At 37.0% G+C, this 22,770-nt stretch overlaps 1 protein-coding gene across 6 annotated transcripts in view; it reads left to right on the top strand.

Annotated features, from left to right (window-relative positions):
• Positions 1–22,770, top strand: part of LOC116862475 (AT-rich interactive domain-containing protein 4B) — a 141,133-nt gene that overhangs the window by 34,994 nt on the left and 83,369 nt on the right. For all 6 annotated transcript variants that reach the window (XM_032849765.1, XM_032849764.1, XM_032849766.1 and 3 more), the window contains exon 3: positions 20,556–20,666. In XM_032849765.1, the coding sequence (XP_032705656.1) occupies positions 20,556–20,666 (111 nt within the window). The remainder of the gene's footprint in view (positions 1–20,555; positions 20,667–22,770) is intronic.

Consider the following 22,770-nt stretch of genomic DNA (forward strand, 5'->3'; position numbering starts at 1 on the left):
CTACATTTGTGGGATAAGGCTGATAATATTTCAGTTTGTGAATTAGACAAAAAGTCAGAATTTCATTCCTTTATCAGTCTTATTTATTTTCTTACTTGTACCTTCTTTTATACTATCTTCATTGAGACTGGAGGAATATTTTGGTGTTATAGGTGTTATTTTAGGATTTCATGCCATATGCACAATAATATTACTTACCTCATAGGTAGACTGCATGGGTTATTTAGTGTAGAATGCTTAGCATAGGGCCTGGCATATAAGTAAGTACAAATGTCAGCCATTAATATTAACATAAGCTTTTTATTTATTTATTTTCTTTTAATTTATTTTTAATATTTATTTATTTATTTTTTTTTAAAGGATTTTATTTATTTATTTGACGGAGAGAGAGATCACAAGTAGGTAGAGAGGCAGGCAGAGAGTGAGGAGGAAGCAGGCTCCTTGCTGAGCAGAGTGCCTGATGCGAGGCTTGATCCCAGGACACTGGGATCATGACCTGAGGCAAAGGCAGAGGCTTTAACCCACTGAGCCACCCAGGTGCTCCACCCCGATATTTTTTGAGGATAATATTTGAATAGTTCTATTACTCAAGGATCCAATATTAAAACTTAGGTTTTCTGGAAACTTCAGGAAAAGTGAGTGACTTCTAGATACTAACTACAGTTTTTACCTTTTTCTAACATTAAGCCTTAAGATTTTTTAATGAAAATTTTATAAAATGCCTTGATATTTATGTTATTTAAAAGATAGTTTTAGGGGTGCCTGAGTGGCTCAGAGGGTTAAGCCTCTGCCTACAGCTTGGGTCTTGGTTCTGGGATCGAGCCCCGAGTCGGGCTCTCTGCTCGGCGGGGATCCTGCTTCCCCCTCTCTCTCTGCCTGCCTCTCTGCCTACTTGTGATCTCTCTCTGTCAAAAAAAAAAAAAAAAAAAAGATAGTTTTAAACTTAATTTAACTCTTTTCTTGATGATAGTGACTGTATAATTGATAAATTTCAGCACCCATGTACACATGAAGTATGAGTAATGTGGTAGATGATATGTTGTGTTCTCTCATTAACAAATGCAATATTTTAATCTGTATGGAGGAAATATAATCACTTCTTTCTGATAACCATGGAAGTGACAAAAGAGCCAATTATGCAAAAAATAGTGACATGTTTGCAAAGTTAAAATAAAAACTAAGTTGCAGTGAAAACATGTCATTTAGAATCCAGTCACTTAATTTTTAGTTGAAATAATAGACCATGGTCACATTATATTTTTAAAGACACACTTGTCATATATAGGTACAAACAAATGAAAGCCTGTGAAGTAAATGTAATTAAATGTCTATATCTGATCATTTTATCACATTTCTTCTTAAGATAATTTTACAATATGCTTGGAGAACAGGTGGTGATAGACTTGACAGAATTAATGGAGATACACTTAAAATAGAGAATGAATTTTATTTCCTTTATAAAGGAATTCAGGTTAACTTCTAAAAAGAAAAGCACAGTATTGGCAAGAAATCTCATAATTGACTGCTCTTAAGTAAATACTAGATACTAATGTTTAATATTAATAATTTATAATAAAATAATTTATTTAAACAGTTTCTGGTTATTATAAAATTATTAAAAACTCATAAAAACATGGAAAATCTAGAAATCTAGACAAGATAAGGATCACCCACAATTCAGACATTGCAGAGATAACTACTGTTAATTTTTTTTTTTAAAGATTTTATTTATTTATTTGACAGACAGAGATCACAAGTAGGCAGAGAGGCAGGCAGAGAGAGAGGAGGAAGCAGGCTCCCCACCCCGCAGAGAGCCCGATGAGAGGCTTGATCCCAGGACCCCGGGATCATGACCTGAGCCGAAGGTAGAGGCTTTAACCCACTGAGCCACCCAGGCGCCCTATTGTTAATATTTTAATATATCCTTCCAAGTCTTTACATATACACATGTTTTTTTAAACAGAATTTGTAATAATTTTCTTCTTTTTAATATTTTTTAATATTGGCTCCTAAATGGGAAGATCAGTTACAGATAGAGTTATATTTATTTATTTTTAAATTCATTAATTTAAAGAGGAAGTGCATGTGCATGAGTAGGGGGGAAGGGGCAGAGGGGGGGGGAGAGAGAGAGAGAGACAATCATAAGCAGACTCCACCGTGATTATGGAGTCCAACATGGGGCTTGTTCCCACAATGCCAAGATCATGACATGAGCCAAAATCAAGAGTCGGACGTTCAAATGACAGCCACCCAGGCTCCCCACAGATAGAGTTTTAAAGGATGATAAGCTGATGTTACTTATAGGGTGCATGCAGTAATACTGAGTAGAAATTTGGGTATGCCTTTTTCCTATCTCTAATTGGTTGTGTCCTTAAAATCACTTGAAGTTCTGCCTCTGTTTGCTTTTTTATGTCAGTGAGTAATGGTCCTTTTCCTATTGACATACAGAGTTTGTTTGTTTTTGTAGAAAGGAATGTGTTAATCAGTTTTATTATTTTGTTAGAATGTTAAATACTATCTAGTGTAGTAAATATGTCCATCTCTGATTAAATCTGATTAATGTGTTTCAAAATATTCTTGTTCTCTCCCTTTCTTGCATTTTAATTAGGTAACCTTGATGAAAAGTGTTTATGAAAAAATACATTTATCATACATATATAAAATCTCTGAAAAATCCTGTCTTTAGTTGTAGTGTTGTCATAGACCTAACAAACGCTTTTATGGCTTCCAGGCTAACGACTCCTATGTATACAGTAGTCTGCAAACATTGTCCCTAGCACCTTGGTTTAACTACTTGTGAGTCCACATTTGCCTACCTGTGCTTATCTACTTCCACTTGAAACTAATTTTTGCATCAACTAAATTTACATACTGTTATCCCAAAGTCTACCAGACAGAGGTTGCCTGTAGCTGATTGTATCCTGTGAAGTAGTCTGGAGCAGAATATTACCTTCTGTGTTTAGAGGCAGCAAGCAGTGAGGGCTAACGGAGGATGTTGGGTTTAATGGAGCACGTGAAAACTTAGGCTGTTGAGGATATAAGTAAGCAGGCAGGGCTATAAACAGTTTTCATGCAGTATCAGTGTTAAGGGCAGACCGAGTAAGTAGTGGGTTAACAGGGACCCACTAGAGACCATTGTTAGGCACCATTATGCTTACATAGTGATTGTGTTTTTGATGATTTTAATACCTTCAAATATACCACTCAATTCTATTTCAGTGTTTCTCTTTATTTCATACGTGATCCCTCTTCTCCTAAGCTGTGGTATATGTTCCTAGGCCCATATTTTACCCCAAATAGGAAAGTTTAAGGACCATTTTATGTCTGAAAATTATTCCATTATTGATAATATTGATATATAATATGATTAGTAATATGTTAATTATTTTTCTTTATGTGTTTCTGACATTTCTAGCATCTCTCCTTGGTCTTTTCAATGGTGTAAAAAATATTTTTATTAGCTGTTACCCAGCTGCCTTAAAATTGCTAACTGCTGTTAGATTACTAATTCTTGCTCACCTTGGGGCACATGCTATAGAGTTGCCCTGGAAAGAAGCAATCTGATCGCATGTCATCACTGTGTGGTCTGTACAGTCTGCGACTTTTTATTATGAGCTCACATTTGGAACCACTTTGTTTATTTTTATGTCTTAAAATGTAAACTATTAGAGGTTACTCAGGACTCTGTAACTTAGTTTGAACTGTGGAGATAATGAGTCTTCTTTGAGATGCTTCCCCAGATTCTTTGAAGTTAGTTTTGGATTTGCCAAATACCCTGATTTTAGTGGTCCTCTCCTGTTTGGGCTTCCCCAGCATGTATTCTCCATTCATTTGATAACAACGTGTTGGACTCCCTTATGGGACTGTCAGTGTAGGTGCCCTCTCCTTGATGGCCAAGGACTGAGCATGTGATTCAAATTAGGCTCCTTGGATATCTGTTTAAAAAAAAAAAAAAGGTAAAATGTAAATACAGTAATATTAAAATGTGTTATTAATGCATCAAGTAAGAATAATATAAACATGTCAGATTTGATGGTATTGTCAGTGTTTTTAACCCTGTTTTGTGACTGTCAGAGCTCATAATAGAAGAGAGTGTGTTGGGAGTTTTCAAGATCACCCTTAGTTTTGGTAATTCATGGAGAGAACTCAAAGTACTGACTGTGTATAGTTATATTTAGGCTGTAATTTATTAAAACAAAAGGATACCTAATCAGCAAGAGGAAAAGATGCTTGGGGTGAAGCCTGGGGGAAACCAGGTGCAAACTTCCAGAATCTTCTCCCAGTAGAGTCACAGAGGAGGCCCTTATTAACCCTAACAATGAATTGTGACGGTATATCTGAAATGTTGCCAACAGGAAAGCTTGTTAGAGACTGAGCACCCAGGATTTTTATAGTGGCTAGTTACATAGGCACCCCATGCTTGGCACATACCCAAATGCCCAACTCTGAGAATGAAAACAGGTGTTTAGCATAAGCTGTATTGTTTGTAATACAGTTTAGGCACAGTAAGCCAGTCTTATCAGTGAATTGTGGGAACCCTTCTGAAATCCAGGTTCCCATAAGTTCCCAGATGCCATCTAAGGGCCCGCCTTGCAAGCAGGCCAACAATAGCAGTCAGGCCTGTTGTATTTGACTTTTATGCAGAGAAGTATTAGTTTTCATTTTTCTTAGAGTTTTTACTTTTTACATAAATAGTTTTATCTCAGTTTCTGATTTCTTTGCTAGAATCTTAAGCCACATTTGTATATTACTTCAAGTGAGTCTTCTACTACTTTATTTCATTCTGTGTGTATGTTAAATATTTTTTTCATTATCACCATCCTGACATCTCTCAAGTTTTGATGGTAGCCATGATTCTCAAATGACTTTCTCTTTGGTTGTTCCCACCATAGTATCTCATAATACATGGGTCAGGAAACCAAATAAGAGATTCTGTTAGTTGCTGAGTCTTACCTATTACAAGTTCTGGTGAAGACCTACAGAAATAATCTAAATTTTCAAATAGTAGGTATATCAGAGTTCCCTGGAAAAGCTTGTTAAAAACACTGATTCCTGATTCCTTTCCCCAGAGCTCCTAATTCAGGATGTCCAGAATGGAGCCTGAGAATTTGCATTTCTAACACATTTGGAGGTGATGCTTGACACAGCTGGTCCTGGGAGCACACTTGAGAACCTCTTTCCTAATTTGTAAAATAATCCACATCTCATAGACTGTGTTGTGTCCTCTGCCAAATATACATCTGCAGGCATATTGAACACAGTAAATACACTGAGAGTGAATCGACCACTTTCAGCTCCCCCTGTGTTCTGTAACTGCCACTTTTCACTCAGGACATAATGTGTTCATGGGACGCATGGCTCAGGTGGATTAACATAAGTAGATACTTAAAACGCTTACTCTCAGGGCGCCTGGGTGACTCAGTAGGTTAAGCATCTGCCTTCAGCTCAGGTCATGATCTCAGGGTCCTGGGATGGAGCCCCACATCAGGCTCCCTGCTCTGTGGGAAACCTGCTTCTTCCTCTCCCAGTCCCCTTGCTTGTGTTCCTACTTTCGCTATCTCTCTGTCAAATAAAAAAATAAAATTTTAAAAAATAAAAGCTCACTTTCTGGATGCCTGGGTGGCTCAGTTGGTTAAGTGTCTGCCTTCCGCTCAGGTCATGATCCCAGGGTCCTGGGATCAAGCCCCACATTGGGCTCCTTGATGAGCAGGGAGTCTGCTTTGCTCTCACATGTCCCCCACCCCCGTTCGTGCTCTCTTGTGTGTGAGTGTTCATACTCTCTCTCTCTCCTAAATAAATAAAAATAAAATCTTAAAAAGATTACTTTCTAATCTGTTTTTAAGATAAATAAATAAAAGTTTCCATATTTTTTATATGTTCACTGAATTGTCCCCACACTACTTGTAATTTCTCAGCTCAACCTGGGTAATCAGACCAGTGGATTATTACTTAAATATTTTCTTAGAAAATGGGTTAGCAAGGGAAATGCTAGAATTTCAGGGCTTTATTGGCTTTTCCTTCCAGCTAGGAATGCTTATGAAAGGGGATCTCACTGGAAATTTTTCATGACCTCATTGAGATCAGAGAATCCCAAGGAGGCAGAGTTTTAGCTGGTGGCAAGTTGGGCATGGTCATCACAGGATGTGGCAGGGCAGGTGTGGTAATGAAATTCTGAAACTGTTCTGATCCACATGGGATCCTAGGTTGGTAAATCACCTTTTTAAAACTCCAATTCTGGTGATGACCAGTCTGATGTAAGTTATTGTGTTAGAGTGCCTTAGGAATTGTCTGCTTTGTTCTCCAAGCCCATTGAAAGGAGGTAAGATCAAGTATCCTGGAGGGCCTGTTATAGATCCCTGTATACAGTATGGCCCTTTCTACCTGCTTTCATTAATGATACCTTGTGTTCATTTATTTAAATAACTGTGCAGTGGTGAAGAATAAAGAGGTCTTTAAATATGGCTGGAACTGTTTGATACTGACTCTGACGTAACAGTAATTTCTGGTGATCCTGAGGACAACCAGAGTGACCTAGCAATAAGATTCGGTGCATATGCAGAGCCAAGAGATAGTTTTGATCTAAGCATATTTCTCTACACCTGTCCTGAAATTATTTCTCTTGGTTCTAAGTGAAGAGATCTCTTCAACAACTAACAGAATCCCCATTTAGTGTGATGTGGTATGGTGGGAATGGCCAAATAAGTCATTTGGTGCTACCATTAAAGATTGAATGATGCCGGGATGGCGGCGATCAGGGGAGAAACAAACCAACCAAAACCCCAAAACAAAACAACAGCAAAAAGACAAAAAAAAAAAAAAAAAACAAAACCCACTAAAATAAGCATATAAGAAAATAGGCATTAAAAAAGTCTCACATTGTTGTCTTTATTATTACTGTTTATCTTTTATTGGAGACTGATAGATAGCCATGGATCCAGATGTATCAGAAAGTTCTTTCTAGTTTTAGTGATAGTTGTAATAGAAATTGAGACTCCATAGGAAGCAAGGACCATTTATTTGTAAGTGATTTTATTCTTCAAAATTAATGTTTTCCTAGAACAATTCCAAAGTATCTAACTTTGTATTATAATGTAATATATGTGCTGTGGTTAACCAGAATTCAGACACTTTACTCAGTAAGTATTCAGCTCAGTGAGAAAAGAATAGTTAGTGGGTTAATAGACTTGGAACTTACTTTTTCATAGAAGGTTGAAATCTTACTTTCAGTGTAATCTTTCAAAACCATGGATCAAATTACTTTGGAGTTTCCTGAGATTTTGGTTTGAAGCCTTTGGCAGTGCCTCCCTTCCAATCCAAATCATGCTACCTGGAGCACACAACATTGAATGTGTCCAGTTAGTCTTCTCAATGTCAGAGACCTATATTGTGACAATTTAGCCTAAAGTTTTAAACTGGAATTGGTTTAAAGTTTGTATAGATGTGATCTAAGCCCTCAGTATCCCAGAGCATTATGGATGCTCAGTAAAGGTTTATAGAATTATAGTTACATTTTATATTATTTCTACTTTAATAAGTTTTCTGATGAGTTTTAATTAAGAGTATTTTGATTATTGGTAATAGAAACCTTCCCAGATTATAAAAATCAGAAAAGGGAATTTATTGTAAGGATACATAATGTCCAAGAGCAGAAAATCCAGTCAAATTTTAGGAGGGATTTAAGTGAGTGGGAGTTGGAGAGTTAGCAGGAACTAGCTATTCCCTTAGGTACTTAGAGAACACACAGTCTCTTATGTGTCCCTTTTTTCCCCCTGTACATCTGTTTTGTTCATTTCTCACTCTTTCTTTGTGGACCAGTTTTCTCTCTTTCTTCCTACACATGTCAGAAAATGGCTACAGGCTATATTATTTTGCTTTACCAACAAGTTTGATTAGCAAAACAAACAAACAAAAAAACCCCAAAGTTGATTAGCATTTCAGCATTAAATTCCTGGGAGAGAGAACTCGGTCTGCCTAGTTTGGATCAGGTGTCTGGCTACCAGTCTAATCAACTTGTTGGCAGAATATATTACCAGAACATACCTCTTTGTTAGGAGAAATGATCTAATAATGATGTTTGTCATATTACCAGCTTATTCTTTATGAAGCTGTATGGTCTTTTTTAATTGTAAGAATTTGGTTATCTGGACTCCTGGGTGGCTCAGTCTGACTTTTGATTTCAGCTCAGGTCATGATCTCAGGATTGTGGGATTGAGCCCTGAGTCAGGCTCTTCACGATCAGCAGAACGTGCTTCTCTCCTCCTCCCTCTGCTCTTCCTCTCGTGTGCGCGCTCGCTCTCTCTCTCTTTCTATCTCTCAAATAAATAAATCTTTAAAATCGTTTTGGTTATTTGATAAGTTATAAACTTTTAGATTTATTAGCACATGATATAATTTTCTGTGTAACAGATCACAACTTTATATTTTACTTAAATATAAATACATATTATATGCTCATTATATTACTATTTATCAGTCCTACTTCACAAATGTGAGCTAGGCTCAGAGAAGTTTAATGACCTGCCTCAAAGGTCACATACCTAGTAAGTCACAGACCTGGAGTTTGAACCAGGTACACTGATTCCAGAGCTCATTCTTTCGACCTCTTGCTATAAGATGGTTCTTATTATAAGGTGTTTTGAAATATAAATATTTACTTTAAGAGAAGTCTCATTTAGCCAGACCTAATTAATGTCTAACTTCTTTGGTTCAGTAAATGTTTCCTGAATCCCTCCTACATGTAGGTGCAGTTCTAGTTCTAGGGGATCCAGAGGTGAGTAAGAGGCTATTTCTGCCTAAAGCTGTTCAATCTAGGAGAGAGAACAGATACAAATCATTAAAATACAGTGTGAAATGTTCACCTTTATAGAATGTTTGTATGTGTTTGGGACAAGCAAAGCCAGTATATAGTGTAAGAGTGAGTATTGTAGTATTGGTTACCAAAGGAGTTAATATATCAGTAATCTGAAATTAGAATGAATTCTAGGGCTTAGAGTGCTTATTACATACAAAGTAGGTCAGTTTGTTTTGGTCACTGGGCAGGTAATGGACAGGTTTTTGAGCAATCAAATATTATTTTCCTTTTTTTTTTTTTTTTAAATTTTATTTAGAGAGCATGGGGGTAGGGAGAGAATCTTTAAGCAGGCTCTGTGCCCAACATGGACCCTGAGATCATGACCTGAGCCGAAATCAGGAGTTGGATGCTAACTGACTGAGCCACCCAGGTGCTCCAGATTAGTTTCCTTTTGATGGCTTCTTTCAAGATTATATTCTTGAGGATATAAAATAGGATAAAAGGTTTGTTGGTGGGCCAGACAGCCATCAAGAAGGATCAAATAGGTTTACTCTGTTAGTGGTATAAGGGTCAAATGCAGGTTGCCCAGGATCCAGAGCACAATCATCTAAAGGAAATACATGTGAGTGGAGTTACTGTGGGACCGAGAGTGGTGAGTAGTCTTGCTCATGGGCAATGGAGTAAGAGCAGAGTCTGAGCAAACTGTGGATGATCACTATGCTGTTAGGTGTCTGAGATGTTGGTCTCTGGTCTCCCACCTGTTTAAAAGAAAAGAACAAATCAACATTAGGTTGAGCTATAAGTTGCCAATATTTGACCTTTTTGATCTATAAATGTAGCAGTTTCGTATGGTTTAATCTTATATTTGCTGAGTGCTTACTACCTAGTTTGAATTTAAAAATTTTGCAAGCAGTCTAGAAGATAAATCTCCAGTGTACAGAGAGGAAACCAGAGATTAAAATGGTGGAGGTAACATGCTCCAAGACAGAAAGTTACTCATAGCAGTCTCTAGCTCAAAAGCCAGAGATTCTTCAAATTTGCCAGGGTCTTAATCAGTACATTAAGTTGTACAACCACTGAAATCAGACAACAAATAGGAGATGGTTTTCATCAGAAGACCCAGTGAACCAAGTACCACACCCATAGGATTTGCCTCCTCCTTGTTTTCTCTGCTTCTGGCCTCTACCATTTATCTCCCTGTCATACTCTATTTCATCCATCCTCCTTCCACTCCTTCCCTGCTTCTATCTCCCTCTCTCTGCAGTCATAAAGAAACAAGTACATAAAGGTTGGTACAGCACAGATAAGACTATGTAGCGATTAGCAGTCACTTTACAGAATCATATTTAAGATATGGAAGAACAATTCAGACTCTACTAAGTGAAAAACAGAAGTTTACAATGAAGTGAGAGCAGTTGATTGAAATGTCTGTCATCTATCTTTCTGGTTACTTTGATAGGGGAAAAGACCTGCAATGGTATAATGATAGTGCTTTCTGAGAAGACAGACGCTTCTGCTAATCTGATTTTTCTCCTTCGTTTTCTACTATTATTTTTATTGGTAATAAAGCAAAAATGTAATATTGTTGTTTTCAGGTCATCTAAAAGCTTGGTTAATGGGAACTTTCAAGGATTATTATTTTTGTTAATCAAGTGAACTGTTAGGAAATATTCTCTAGATGCATCCTTCATGACTTACCTTGTGACATTTCAGAATGTTTATTGCCCTTCGATTCATGGCAAAGTAGATACTACTAACATGCCCAAATAGACATAAACTGTAACAATGCCAGTTCATGGTTTCTCTTCATAAATTCTGATTTTTTGAATTTGCTGCACTACTAGGCTCCTCTAAATTCCAGATCATTAAAGTTTAAATATTATAAATGAGTGTGGTATGTTTTGAGAATGTCATTATTCTGAAGCAGTTTCATTTAGTTTGAATAAAGTTTTGACCTCACCAACAAGACCAAGTAAGACTGACCTCTTCTGAGGGCAAAATAAATTGGCTACCTCTGTGTTATATGAGGAAAGTGCCTGTGCTTTTTTTCCTTATAGAATAATGTCTTAAATATACAGCAGGCACTTAATAAATGTGCTTCTTCCTATATTGCTCTCTTACATCTTTGCTGATGATGAATAGTCTAATTAGAATGTCTATTTTGGGCTTTTAAAATTTCCAGGAATATGCCTCTGTCAATATCTGTGAATGTGGAATATCTCTCTGGCTAGTAGATACGAGTAAATTTTGGTTAGTAGATGTGGGGGTAAAATTTACTTATAAGTAGTCCGTGGTTCCATTGTCTAAAGTAACTTAAATTTTAGGAAAATATTAGGAAATATAGGTGACATCCAGAGAAGGTTTTTGTGTTTTAGGGGGAAGGGTTTGTTTGTGAGAGAAAGCCTCAAGCAGATTCTATGCTGAGTGTAATCTCACAACCTTGAGATCAGGACTTGAGCCAAAACCAGGAGTTGAACACTTAACTGACTATGCCACCCAGGCACTCCTGATAATTTTTTAATATGCAAGAGCTTAAACAAATTATGCAAGAACTTTTACAATCCAGTTAAAAAAAAAGTACCTCAGAAAGATGGATAAAGAACACAAATGAGCACCTCCTAGAAAAAGATATACAGGTGCCCAATAAATATATGTACTACCTAAAAAAAAATTTACTTTTAAGGAATTTTTAATTTATAGTACAAATAATTAACATAATCTATATATGTATATGTATGTATGTATCCTTATCTTTATATTTTCTTTTTTTAAGATTTTATTTATTTATTTGATAGAGATCACAAGTAGGCAGAGAGGCAGGCAGAGAGAGGAGGAAGCAGGCTCCCCGCTGAGCAGAGAGCCCCGATGCGGGGCTCAATCCCAGGACCCTGACATCACGACCGGAGCTGAAGGCAGAGGCTTTAACCCACCGAGCCACCAAGGTGCCCGTATCTTCATATTTCTTGAGAGCAGAGATGATGTCCTGTCACTCCTAAATACTCCACTGTGTAATTCCCGACAAAAAGGCCACTCTTATACCTATCCTGCGTTCAGACCTGTAAATCTGGAAGTCAGCATGAGTATAATACTGCCATCCTGTCCACAGATCCCTTTCAGATTTTGCCATCTCTCCTAAGAATGTCTGTTTTTCCTTTTTGGTCCATGCTTTATCCAGGAATTCATGTTGCATTTGACTGTCAAATCTCTTCAGACTACTTCAGTCTAAAACTGTTTCCTGGTTTTCCCTATGTTTCATATTCTTTTGGGTTTTAAGGAATACAGGAATAAGGAATTCTGTAGGATAACTTCTTCAACCTGGGTCTGGTTTTTCTCATTGTCAAGTGCCACACAGAAAGTTGCTCTTTTGTTTTCAGTATATTCCATCATTGCACCACTGGTGGGTAATATTCCAGGATTATACCACTACACTGTTCATCAGACCTCCGCTCCCATCCGTTCAGCATCTATAGACAACACTATGAATCTATTCCCTTTAAGATGGCTGCAAAAGATGCTCCTCTATTCCTATCATTCCTGCTACATTTATTAACATTTTTCTCTTTTCTGCATTTACTTATTTATTCATCGCTCATTCACTTGCCAGTATGGATTCATGGATGCCAGTTTTAATGAGTGGGTTGTAATTTGTTGTTAAGTTTTTAAACTGAGGTATAATTTACTTACGGTGGAATATATACATCTTAAGTTAGTCAGTTTTGACATACATATACATGCCTGTCAAGGATAACCAGTATTTATTTCGATGCCCAAAGTTTCCCCCATTTGACCAGTAGGAGCCCCTTCAGTTGGCTCCTGTCTCTCTTTGAAATATCTCCCATCATTTGTTGAACATTTCCTTACTCTCTGGCTCAAGATGTTTCAGATTCTTCTTGTAGTTTCCGTGCCCAACTTCAAAGTCAGCCATTTCTCCGAAGATCTTTGGTTTCTTTTAAAGTAGGATAGGATTTAGAAATCAAGAGATGGGCCTTTGGTATGTCTTTTTGTTACTGGGCTGTCAGTTGCTATTGGGCCTTCTAGGTGGACAGAATTAGGAAAATATATGTACGTATTTATGTGCACATACACGCATATATATACACACATCTGTAACTGTTCATTTTTCGGTGTGTATATATTAAGTAATCAAGAATTCATATTTCTTTTTTTTTTTTTTTAAGATTTTATTTGAGAGAGAGCACAAGCCGGGGGAGGGGCAGGGGAGGAGGGAGAAGCAGATTCCCCACTGAGCAGGGAGCCTGATGTGGTACTCCATCTTAGGACCTGGGATCATGACCTGAGCCGAAGGCAGATGCTTTTAACCAACTGAGCCACCCAGGCACTCCATGAATTCATATTTCTAATTCCAGGCCAATACCTTAGATTTCTTAGATTTCTCCTTTTTTTTTTTTTTTTTTTTTTTTTTAGATTTTATTTCTTTGACAGAGAGAGAGCACAAGCAAGGGGGGCAGCAGGCAGAGGAAGAGGGAGAAGCAGGCTCCCTACTGAGTAAAGAGCTTGATGCAGGGCTCGATCCCAGCACCCTGGGATCATGACCTGAGCCAAAGGCAGATGCTTAACTGACTGAGCCACCCAGGCGCCCCAGAGACAATGAATCTTAAGCACGCTCCCCTTCCAGCACAGAGTCCGACGCAGGACTGGGTCTCACGACCTCTGAGATCACAACCTGAGCTGAAACCAAGAGTCTGACACTTAAAACAACTTCATACCCAGGCACCCCACCTTAGTCTTCTTTTTGGCCTTTCCCCTTCCTTCCTTTTAAATATCTTTGGCAGTGAGAAATATGGCCCCACTATCCTCAGTATATTTACTTATTTGATCAGTCAGTTTACTTATTTGGTGAGTGTAACAAATTTAATTATGCTGCTCATTTCTTGTCGCTGCTCAGCTCCCACCATGTCCTTAGCTACAGGGTCAGCCTCTGCTTCCATGTGATTCTCAACAGCCGCCTCCTCGTTACCTTGTACAGTCAGCATCTGTCCTGTCCCTCTGTGTCCCAACCCTTACGCCTCACTACTACCCCATGTCCTTAGTACCCATGAAAAGGAAGAAAGGAAATGGTCCCAGAGAAGATTTTAAAGTTAGATTTAGATTACACAGTTTTCTTTATTTCTTCAATGTACTTAGTTTTTTTAATGTTCTAAGAAATTGTGCATTTTCATTTTTAAATGACATACCCTTTGGCATATAGGTTTATTTTTTCATTCATTCATCTGTTAGAATTATTTCCACTATTGTTTTAATGTCTCTTTGAGATTGTCCTATACAAAAGGTCGTTTTCCTAGATTTATTGTTACACTATGTGTTTAAGTACATTTATTTACTGAGGGTTTTAGCATCAAATTTAATACTCTTGTTCTCTGTTTCTCCTGGCTGCATTGGCACTGCCGCAACCAGTTTGAATGCTTACCCTTCTGAAGAAACTACCTCAATAAAATGTCATTAGACATATTTTGTTTTTTAAAAAATAGATCTTGAATAACTGAATATTTCCTAGGCAGTGTCAACATTAGTCAGCCATTTGGAGAACTGATTGAACTATTGTCTTTCTGAAGCTTACTTCAAATATTTGATATGCTGCAGCCCAAGGCACATTAGAAATCACTGTTGATTCCTTTGGACACTTGTATGTTTCACTGGCATTTTGGCTTCTTAAAGGATTATTACCCACCAATAGCTAATCTAAAAATCTCTTATGCTTTTGAGTGTTCCCATAGAATTCAATGGTTTTTAGGTGCCAGTTAGGGCATTTGGTAGATTGACTAGAAAAATAATTGTTTAAGCAATGCTGGATAACTGTGAGGTAGCCGTTGCCTTGACAACTAGAAAACTGTTCTGTTTGCTAAACAAAGGGATGGTAATTTAGTAGTTTAATTTCCTTTTTGGCATGGAGGTGCTGCATAATAACATTTTATTTTAGCCTCTGAGATGGTACATATTATTGACCAAAATCAGAGAAGCAGAGCAAAAAGAGAAGCTAAGAGTTTTTTCTGCTTTAAAGACATGTGTGTCTAACAGGGTCCGTGTTGGTCCAGGTAATTTAATGAACCAGCTGAATAATTTTTTGTATATCTCTTGCACCAAAGGCCAGGAGCCCTAGAATAGGTATATAGTCTTGGTTTTCTTTCCACTGTACTAAAGGGTTGTGATGTACTTCATAATGGAGCAACACCACAAACACTTTAACCTCTGTTGCTATTAGATTCAACAGGATTACTTTATTTCTGAATTGAATGAGGGGGATAATATTTAAATACATCCTCCTCAGCCTCTGTATTATGCACTGTTACACTGGCATCTCTTCTATTTGTGTGGAATCTCTTTTGTGTAGGACTTGAAAAATTTTTTAATGACACGTTTCCTCCAAATTATTAAGTAATAGTAACAGTCCATTTGGCAGTGTATGCTGAGCCATGTTCCAAGCACTTTACAGGTAGCATTTCACGTTTCATCCCTTTGAGATAGTCACTCTTTTATCCTGAGGTACAGAGGTGTTAGCCCAAGGTCATCTAGCTACTAAGTGGTAGATTTGAACCCAAGCATCTAAATCAAGAGCCAGTGCTCTTAATTTACTATATTGTACTGACTCTCATTCATATACTCATTCTAAATATATTAGAGAGTATAGAAAAGTAATAAGAAAAATAAAAATAACTCATAATCCCAATTACTACAGATTAGAATACTTTTTTTTTTCCCTTTAGATTATAATACTCTTTACTCTTCTCATGAAGTGATGTAATATCTGGATTTCTTTCAAAATAATCATTGTTTAGGAGGGATGAGTAGGAGTATAGATGAGACAAAATTGTGTTGATAATTGTAGGACCCAGACTATGAGTATATGGGGGATTTATTATAGAGTCCCATCTTCTTTTATGTATGTTTGAAGTGTTCCTTAGTATATGTTTTATTTTTACTCATTTTTCTTTTCTTTTCTTTCTTTTTTTTTTTTTAAAGATTTTATTTATTTGACACAGAGAGAGAGATCACAGTAGGCAGAGAGGCAGGCAAAGAGAGAGGGGGAAGCAGGCTCCCCGCCAAGCGGAGAGCCCGATGCGGGGCTTGATCCCAGGACCCCGAGATCATGACCTGAGCTGAAGGCAGAGGCTTTAACCCACTCAGCCACCCAGGCGCCCCATTTTTATTATCTTAGAGTGCATGCACATAAGGGGGAGGAGAGGGGAGCCGAGGGAGTGGGAGAGGAAATCTTTTTTTTTTTTTAAGATTTTATTTATTTGAGAGAGAGTGAGCAAGAAAGTGAGAGAGCACAAGCAGGGGGAGAGGGAGAAACAGGCTCCCCACTAAGTAGGGAGCCTGATTCAGGGCTCCATCTTAGGACTCCCAGATCATGATCTGAGCCAAAGGCAGACTGAGCCACCCAGGTGTGCCTCCCCAACCCAGTATACATCTTAAAATGCAAAGAATACATACCACTTGTAACAAACAAAAAGAAGCCTTTTTTTTTTTTTTTTTTTTTTAAAGACAGGAAGACTGGGACGCCTGGGTGGCTCAGTTGCCATCCATTTCCTGATTTCGGCTTAGGTCATGATCTCGGGGTCATGAGATTGAGCCCTGCTGCCTCAGACTCTGTGCTGAGCATGGAGCCTGCTTAGAGTCTCTCTCCCCCTCCGTGCACACGTTCTCTCTCTCTCTCTAAAAATTAAAAAATAAAGAACAGGAAGACTTATTTTGAATGAAATGTTTTTATATACGTATCCCTCCATTCCATTCTCTTTCCCATTGGTTAATCCCTTTTTAGCAGTTATTCCTATCTTCATTGTGTATATATTTTATATATATATAATATAACATAAATATATGATTATTTTTGCATTTCTAGAGAAAGCTAAACTGACAGAACCACCCAGGTACCTACTTTTTTTCTTTTAAAATGCTAGAGGCAAAACCTCATCTTATTTAAAAAAAAAAATTTTAAAGATTTTTATTTATTTGTTTGTCAGAGAGAGAGACAGCGAGCGAGGAACACAAGCCTGGGGAGTGGGAGAGGCAAAAGCCGGCTTCCTGCTGAGCAGGGAGCCATGTGATGTGGGGCTGGATCCCAGGACCCTGGGGATCATGATCTGAGCCACCCAGGCGCCCGGAATACCTCATTTTAAATGATGGTTCATCAGGGCACTTGGGTGGCTCAGTTGGTTAATAAGCAAAGCATTCTTGATTTCAGCTTAGGCCATGATTGCAGGGTCATGGGATCGGGTCCCATGTCGGGTTCTGCTCTCTCTTTGAAGTTCGCTTGAGATATTCTGTCTCCCTTGGCCTATTTCCTTGTGTGAGCACCTGTTCTCTCTCTCTCTCTCTCAAATAAATAAAATCTTAAAAAAAAAAAAAAAAGGAGGGGATGTCAAATCTGAATTTTCATTGGTTTAATGACTTGTTTGCTCACCTTGAGTGTTTCCTAATAGTAAAAGTAATTGTTAATAGCTAAATACTTGAGGCATCATAATTGAGTGCTTTTTAATATTGACCATGTTTTCCTAATATGGAAACTGAAGGTTAGAGAGGCTTAGTAACCTCCAAAACTCATCTAGTTAGTGTAAAGAATAGAGCTGGGGTAAGGACCTTGTCTTTTCTGCCTGTGCTGTTGGTCTGCTTTATTACCTTATGTTTTACTAATGATACAATAATTTATGCTCTGCTAAAATTATGTACACAAATCTGACCATGTAGGTACATTATGGATTTCATTTGTTTTTCTGTAGAAATTCTCATTCATATTTTGGTTAGCATAGTTTCACTTCTAGATGATTATGTTTCTCCTTGTCCCATTTTGACCTTCTCTGTAACCCCTATACTTTGAGAAACACACTCATTAGACAGAGGTATACAGAATTCAAATTCTTACGTTCATCTAATAATGAGAATTCAGGAACAGAAAAGTTACTTACCTAAGATGATAAAAAACAAAATAATAGAGGCAGAAAAGTAAGATCAGACCATAGATCTTTGCTTTCCAGGTGTTGCCTTTAACAGATTAACACTGTTCTAACAATGTGTTTCAGTTTAGCAGGTGTTTATTAGATTTTGGTTTCCCTTCTCAAGTATTTTTATAATAGACATTTTCTTTATGTGTTTTGCTAATTCCTTTTCATGTGTTCTAGCTTGAAGGAAGGGAAATACACCCTTCAGAATAATAATTTGCCACCACAATATTTGAGGTAATTATTACTCTTTTCTGTTAGCATGGATTTTTATGTTGGTAAGGATGTGAGATAGGCTTGGTTTTGGGGAAAAATCTCTTTCAAATTTAAGTTGAATAAATCTCAATAAACATATTGACAGATTGCTATCATTGGCATATTGCCAGGGTTTGGTGTGAATATTGATGAAAAGAATACGTAAGTGGTTTTCTGTATATAAGTAGTCTAAATATATTACTCTTCTATTCCCTTTTTTGTTCACAGTACTCTTTAATAAAAATATCTAAAAAAAAGTATCACTTCTTAAACATTTGTTTGAGTAGGCATAAATGTTCAACTTTAGTTTTCTTGTTTTTTTCCTGCGTTTCACAGTTTCTTGTTCCTCATCAGTATTCCTTTATTTTAAGTATACTGTTTGTCTATGAAAATAAAATTTACTGGCAAATAAGGCAGGATGTATTAATGGAAGAGGTTTGCAAGTTGTAGAGAGTAATGTTTAATAGTCATGAAGACAGCCCCACCATTTGCTTTTGTAGCAGTAACACACAATACCAGTTGAACCACAAAGGGAATTGATGTGTTCCTGAAATTTTCTTAAAATTTCTGGTCAAAGTGTTGTGTGTCCGTTTCATATTCTTTGTATAGTAAAGCCACTAGCTTGTCTGGAATTTAACCAAGAATTTTACCAAGGAAAATGGTATTTTATGAGGCTTAAGGCAAGTAGGTAAAGTAGAAAAATACATTTTTAAATTTTAGATGCAAGAGCAGTACAAAGTTATCAAAGTGTAGTCAATGATATCAACAAATTTTAGTGGTAGTAATTCAGAAGTTATTGTCTTTCTGTGAGGGTATACTTGTGTTATGACATAAATGAATTGAAATAAAAGTGTGTTCCTAGGTAGTTTTTTTTTTTTTACATTTTTACTTTTTTTTTTTTTTTTTTTTAAATTATTAACTATGTCCAACATGGGACTAGAACTCACAGCCCCAAGATCAAGAGTCCTATGCTTTACTGACTGGGCCAGCTCGCCCCCTCCTCCCCCCATGTAGATTTTAAAATCCATATACTTGATACATTTTGTGTTATTTTAAAAAATACTTTTCATGAAATAGAATGTGAAACAAATGGCTATTAAGAAGTTCACCCTGATATTTTTAGTTGTAGTAACTTTGTCTTGGTTTATGGGCTACCTCCCACCTTTAAAAAAAAAGTTACAATTATTTGATTATAATACTTTTGGTATGTCATTAGACTATATATCTTTTTTTTTTTTTTGATAGATCACTCCTTATGTGTATTATCCACAACTGTTGGGATTAATTTAAGATCCATCCAAATGAAATCTGTATTTTCATCACTCACTGCTATATTAACAGCATTTTTCCTGCTGGTCTATAAAATTTCTACAAGATGTTAATAGATGTTAATAGAAAAAAGGGTTTCTTTGGACAATGAGGCAGAGTAGGGGGGTTCATTCAATAAACTGATTTTCCCAAACTTTCTCCTCCTTTTCTTTTTGGTGGAGCATCTCAGGATATTAGTGCTTCTTGTAAAACACATTGCAAAAAGTTACATAAACTTTCTTTGATTATGCATTGATTAATAGAAGCAGAACTCCTTAAAATTATAGATCTTATACAGAAATGTACATGATTGTAAAGAGAGCAGCTAGATTAGGACTGTTAAAAAAACTAAATCACACACACAATAAAAAAAATAGAATCACAAGTGAGGAAACTTAAAATATTTAACATGTAAGGGTAAATAAGTAGTGAACTCATCCCAAAGTATTTACGATTTCCCAGATTGGATTTCTTCTTATAGTTTTCTCCATTTGTTTGAAATAGATGGTAATTCTTCCCACCTCTCCTATTCTGCCTTTGAATTGTCTAGGTAGGGATATGACAAAGCTATTCGGAATCTGGGTGGCTTCTTAAGATGTAGCCTAAAATTTTGAGGCTTTTAAGGATCTGCTTTCTCTTTAGATGGTCATATAGTAAGTAAATACTTGAATGATTGGATAGATGGAAGGGTGGATAGAATGATAAACTTGTGATTAAGCTTATTCATATCATGGGCTATATGTATTCTATATAGAAAAAAAGATTCATTTTTATTTTGTATGATATACATCTAAAGTAGATTTTTTTGATACATAGATTTTACTTGTTTTTGTTTTCTTTTTTTAACATGGTCTGCAATTAGCATGGGAATCTTTTTTTTTAAAAGATTCTATTTATTTATTTATTTATTTGAGAAAGAGAGAGAGAGATAGATCACAAGTAGGCAGAGAGGCAGGCGGAGATGGGGAGGGAAGCAGGCTCCCCGCTGAGCAGAGCCTGATGCGGGTCTTAATCCCAGGACCCTGGGATCATGACCTGAGTCAAAGGCAGAGGCTTAACCCACTGAGCCACCCAGGCGCCCCTTTACTTGTTTTTAAGTTATTTTATGGATGGTTCTTGTTAACAAATACATTCAATTACTACAACTTTTATAGCTATCATAGGACTAGATCTGCCAGTCCAAAGTATAATTGTGCTAAAGAATTAAGAGACTTTAAATCTAATTGTATTTGTTTGCATTTTAGGCCCTTGATGAGCCTCCCTATTTGACAGTGGGCACTGATGTGAGTGCTAAATACAGAGGAGCCTTTTGTGAAGCTAAGATCAAGACAGCGAAAAGACTTGTCAAAGTCAAGGTACAGTATATGTAGATTTTATACGTTCAGTATTTGATATTTAAACTTTTTTTTGGTGTGTGTATTTAAGACTTTTTTCTGCAAGATGGGTTTAGTTTCTATATAAGGGTTGTCAAATACTTGAAAACAAAACATTATTTGGGATTTTAAAGTATTCTAATTAGGATGAAGTTAGATTATTACAGATTGATATTTTGAATGACCTTTCAGTATAGACAGACTTTGTACTGTTTGTGTTGTTAGCCTTTTAGAGCTGGGAAGGACCTTAGAAATCATGTAGTTTAATTTTTTTTTTTTTTTCAAATTTTTATTTGACAGATAGAGATCACAAGTAGGCAGAGAGGCAGGCAGAGAGAGAGGAGGAAGCAGGTTCCCCGCTGAGCAGAGAGCCTGATGCAGGGCTCGATCCCAGGACCCTGGGATCATGACCTGAGCTGAAGGCAGAGGCTTTAACCCACTGAGCCACCCAGGCGCCCCTATCTTCTTTCTTTAAAAAAATCTCAAATACTTGTGTTTTGTCTTAGATAATACAGAAAAAGAAATGTAATTGTTTACATTTTAGTAAACTATCAGTGTTGAAAAATATAGGAAAAGTGACATATTTGAAGGTAGATATTTATTCATTTGTCAATTATTTACTAAGTGGTAAACTGTGCAGGGTACTGTTAGGTGGAAGGAGATTGGGGATATGGGGATGACCTGATCTTTGTCCTCAGAGGATTTATAGTGCAGATTAGCAGATACCCTGTAAAACATTGGTTTGAATATCACCAAGTCAAACAGGCCAGAGGTGTATGTCCAGTGGAGAGTTTCAGATTCTCTTCTGGAATTTTTTCCGTGCCTATATTCTAGCTTCTTTCTGTGTGCATGGATGTGTTGAGAAAAGCTTCTTGTGATTCTGATTTACACTTCTAATTAAGATCCATTGTGGTTAAGGCCTTTAAATCAACTGGAGGAGGCTGGTCTTGGTCACACCATGCCTTTAGTTTTCACACGTGTGGTACCTGTGCACTCTTCTGTGATTTGATTTTTGTGGGTACTCTTACAGTATTCTTACAGTGGCATTTCCTGTTCTGATTTCACACACTGGTGTTCCCTGAGCACTCATTTTTTTGCCACTACTATGTTGGAAATGCAGACAGAGCTCCTACTAGCACATGCAATACCTTACTGTCAGACAAACGCTTTCCCTCCTGGTAGATTGGTTCTTTAGTAGAGCTTGGCATGCAGGTTAGACTTCAGTGTTTGAAAAAGGTGTTCCCTTTGGACAGGAGCAGTTTTACTCTAGGACTGCTTTGGTTTGCAGAGCACAGGCTGGATTTTAGCTCTGACTTGCAGTCTCAGCTGGGTGTTGCTGTATAATGAATGAACCAGCTAAATGCATATATCATTCCTGCCATTTCTTGCTATTAATAAAAGGAAGAGAACTGTTAGTCTTTACTGCTTCTCTTGGTAGCACAGAGTACCAGTACCTTGTGCCTTGTACATAACAGATACCTAAAACTTGTTAATCTTTTTGGCCGCTCTAAAAATCTGTTTGTAATTCAAAGTTAATTGTTTTCTCAACAGATACAGTGGTATACTTCTGATTTATGATTCAAATAAAGTTCATACATTTTCAACAGTTTGTTGATCTACTTCTTCCTCATCAGTTTTCATTGATCAAACATTTGCTATGTGCTAAGTACTGTATTAGGTTTTGAAACTCCAGTGTTAAAATCTGATCTCTGTCAGTGGCTTACAGTGGCTTACAGTCTGAGCGAGTGACAGAAATAACTAAACACATAATTTAAATAAAGCATGGTAATGCTTTTGTGTGAGACAGAAATGCCTGGGATGCTATAAGACATCTCTTCACAACTTCTTTGTGAGCACATTCCGTAGATGGACCGCAGACGTCTGGTAAGACCATGTTGATGGTTGAGTCCCTGTAAGAGCAGTTGCTTTGTGTAGGGAAAACAGCTTTCTTACCCTGAATACTTGAAGCTGTCTTATTTTCACCAACTAATGCAAAATATTTAAACTTTGAACCTTTGTTTTTACGTAATCTCCTCACATCTGGTTTCCCTTTCTCTGCTTCCTGTACTGATACAGAGTACAGTAA

Source organism: Lontra canadensis, unplaced genomic scaffold, assembly GCF_010015895.1.
Source record: "Lontra canadensis isolate GAN:19392208 unplaced genomic scaffold, GSC_riverotter_1.0 scaffold247, whole genome shotgun sequence".
Taxonomy (NCBI): Eukaryota; Metazoa; Chordata; class Mammalia; order Carnivora; family Mustelidae; genus Lontra; species Lontra canadensis.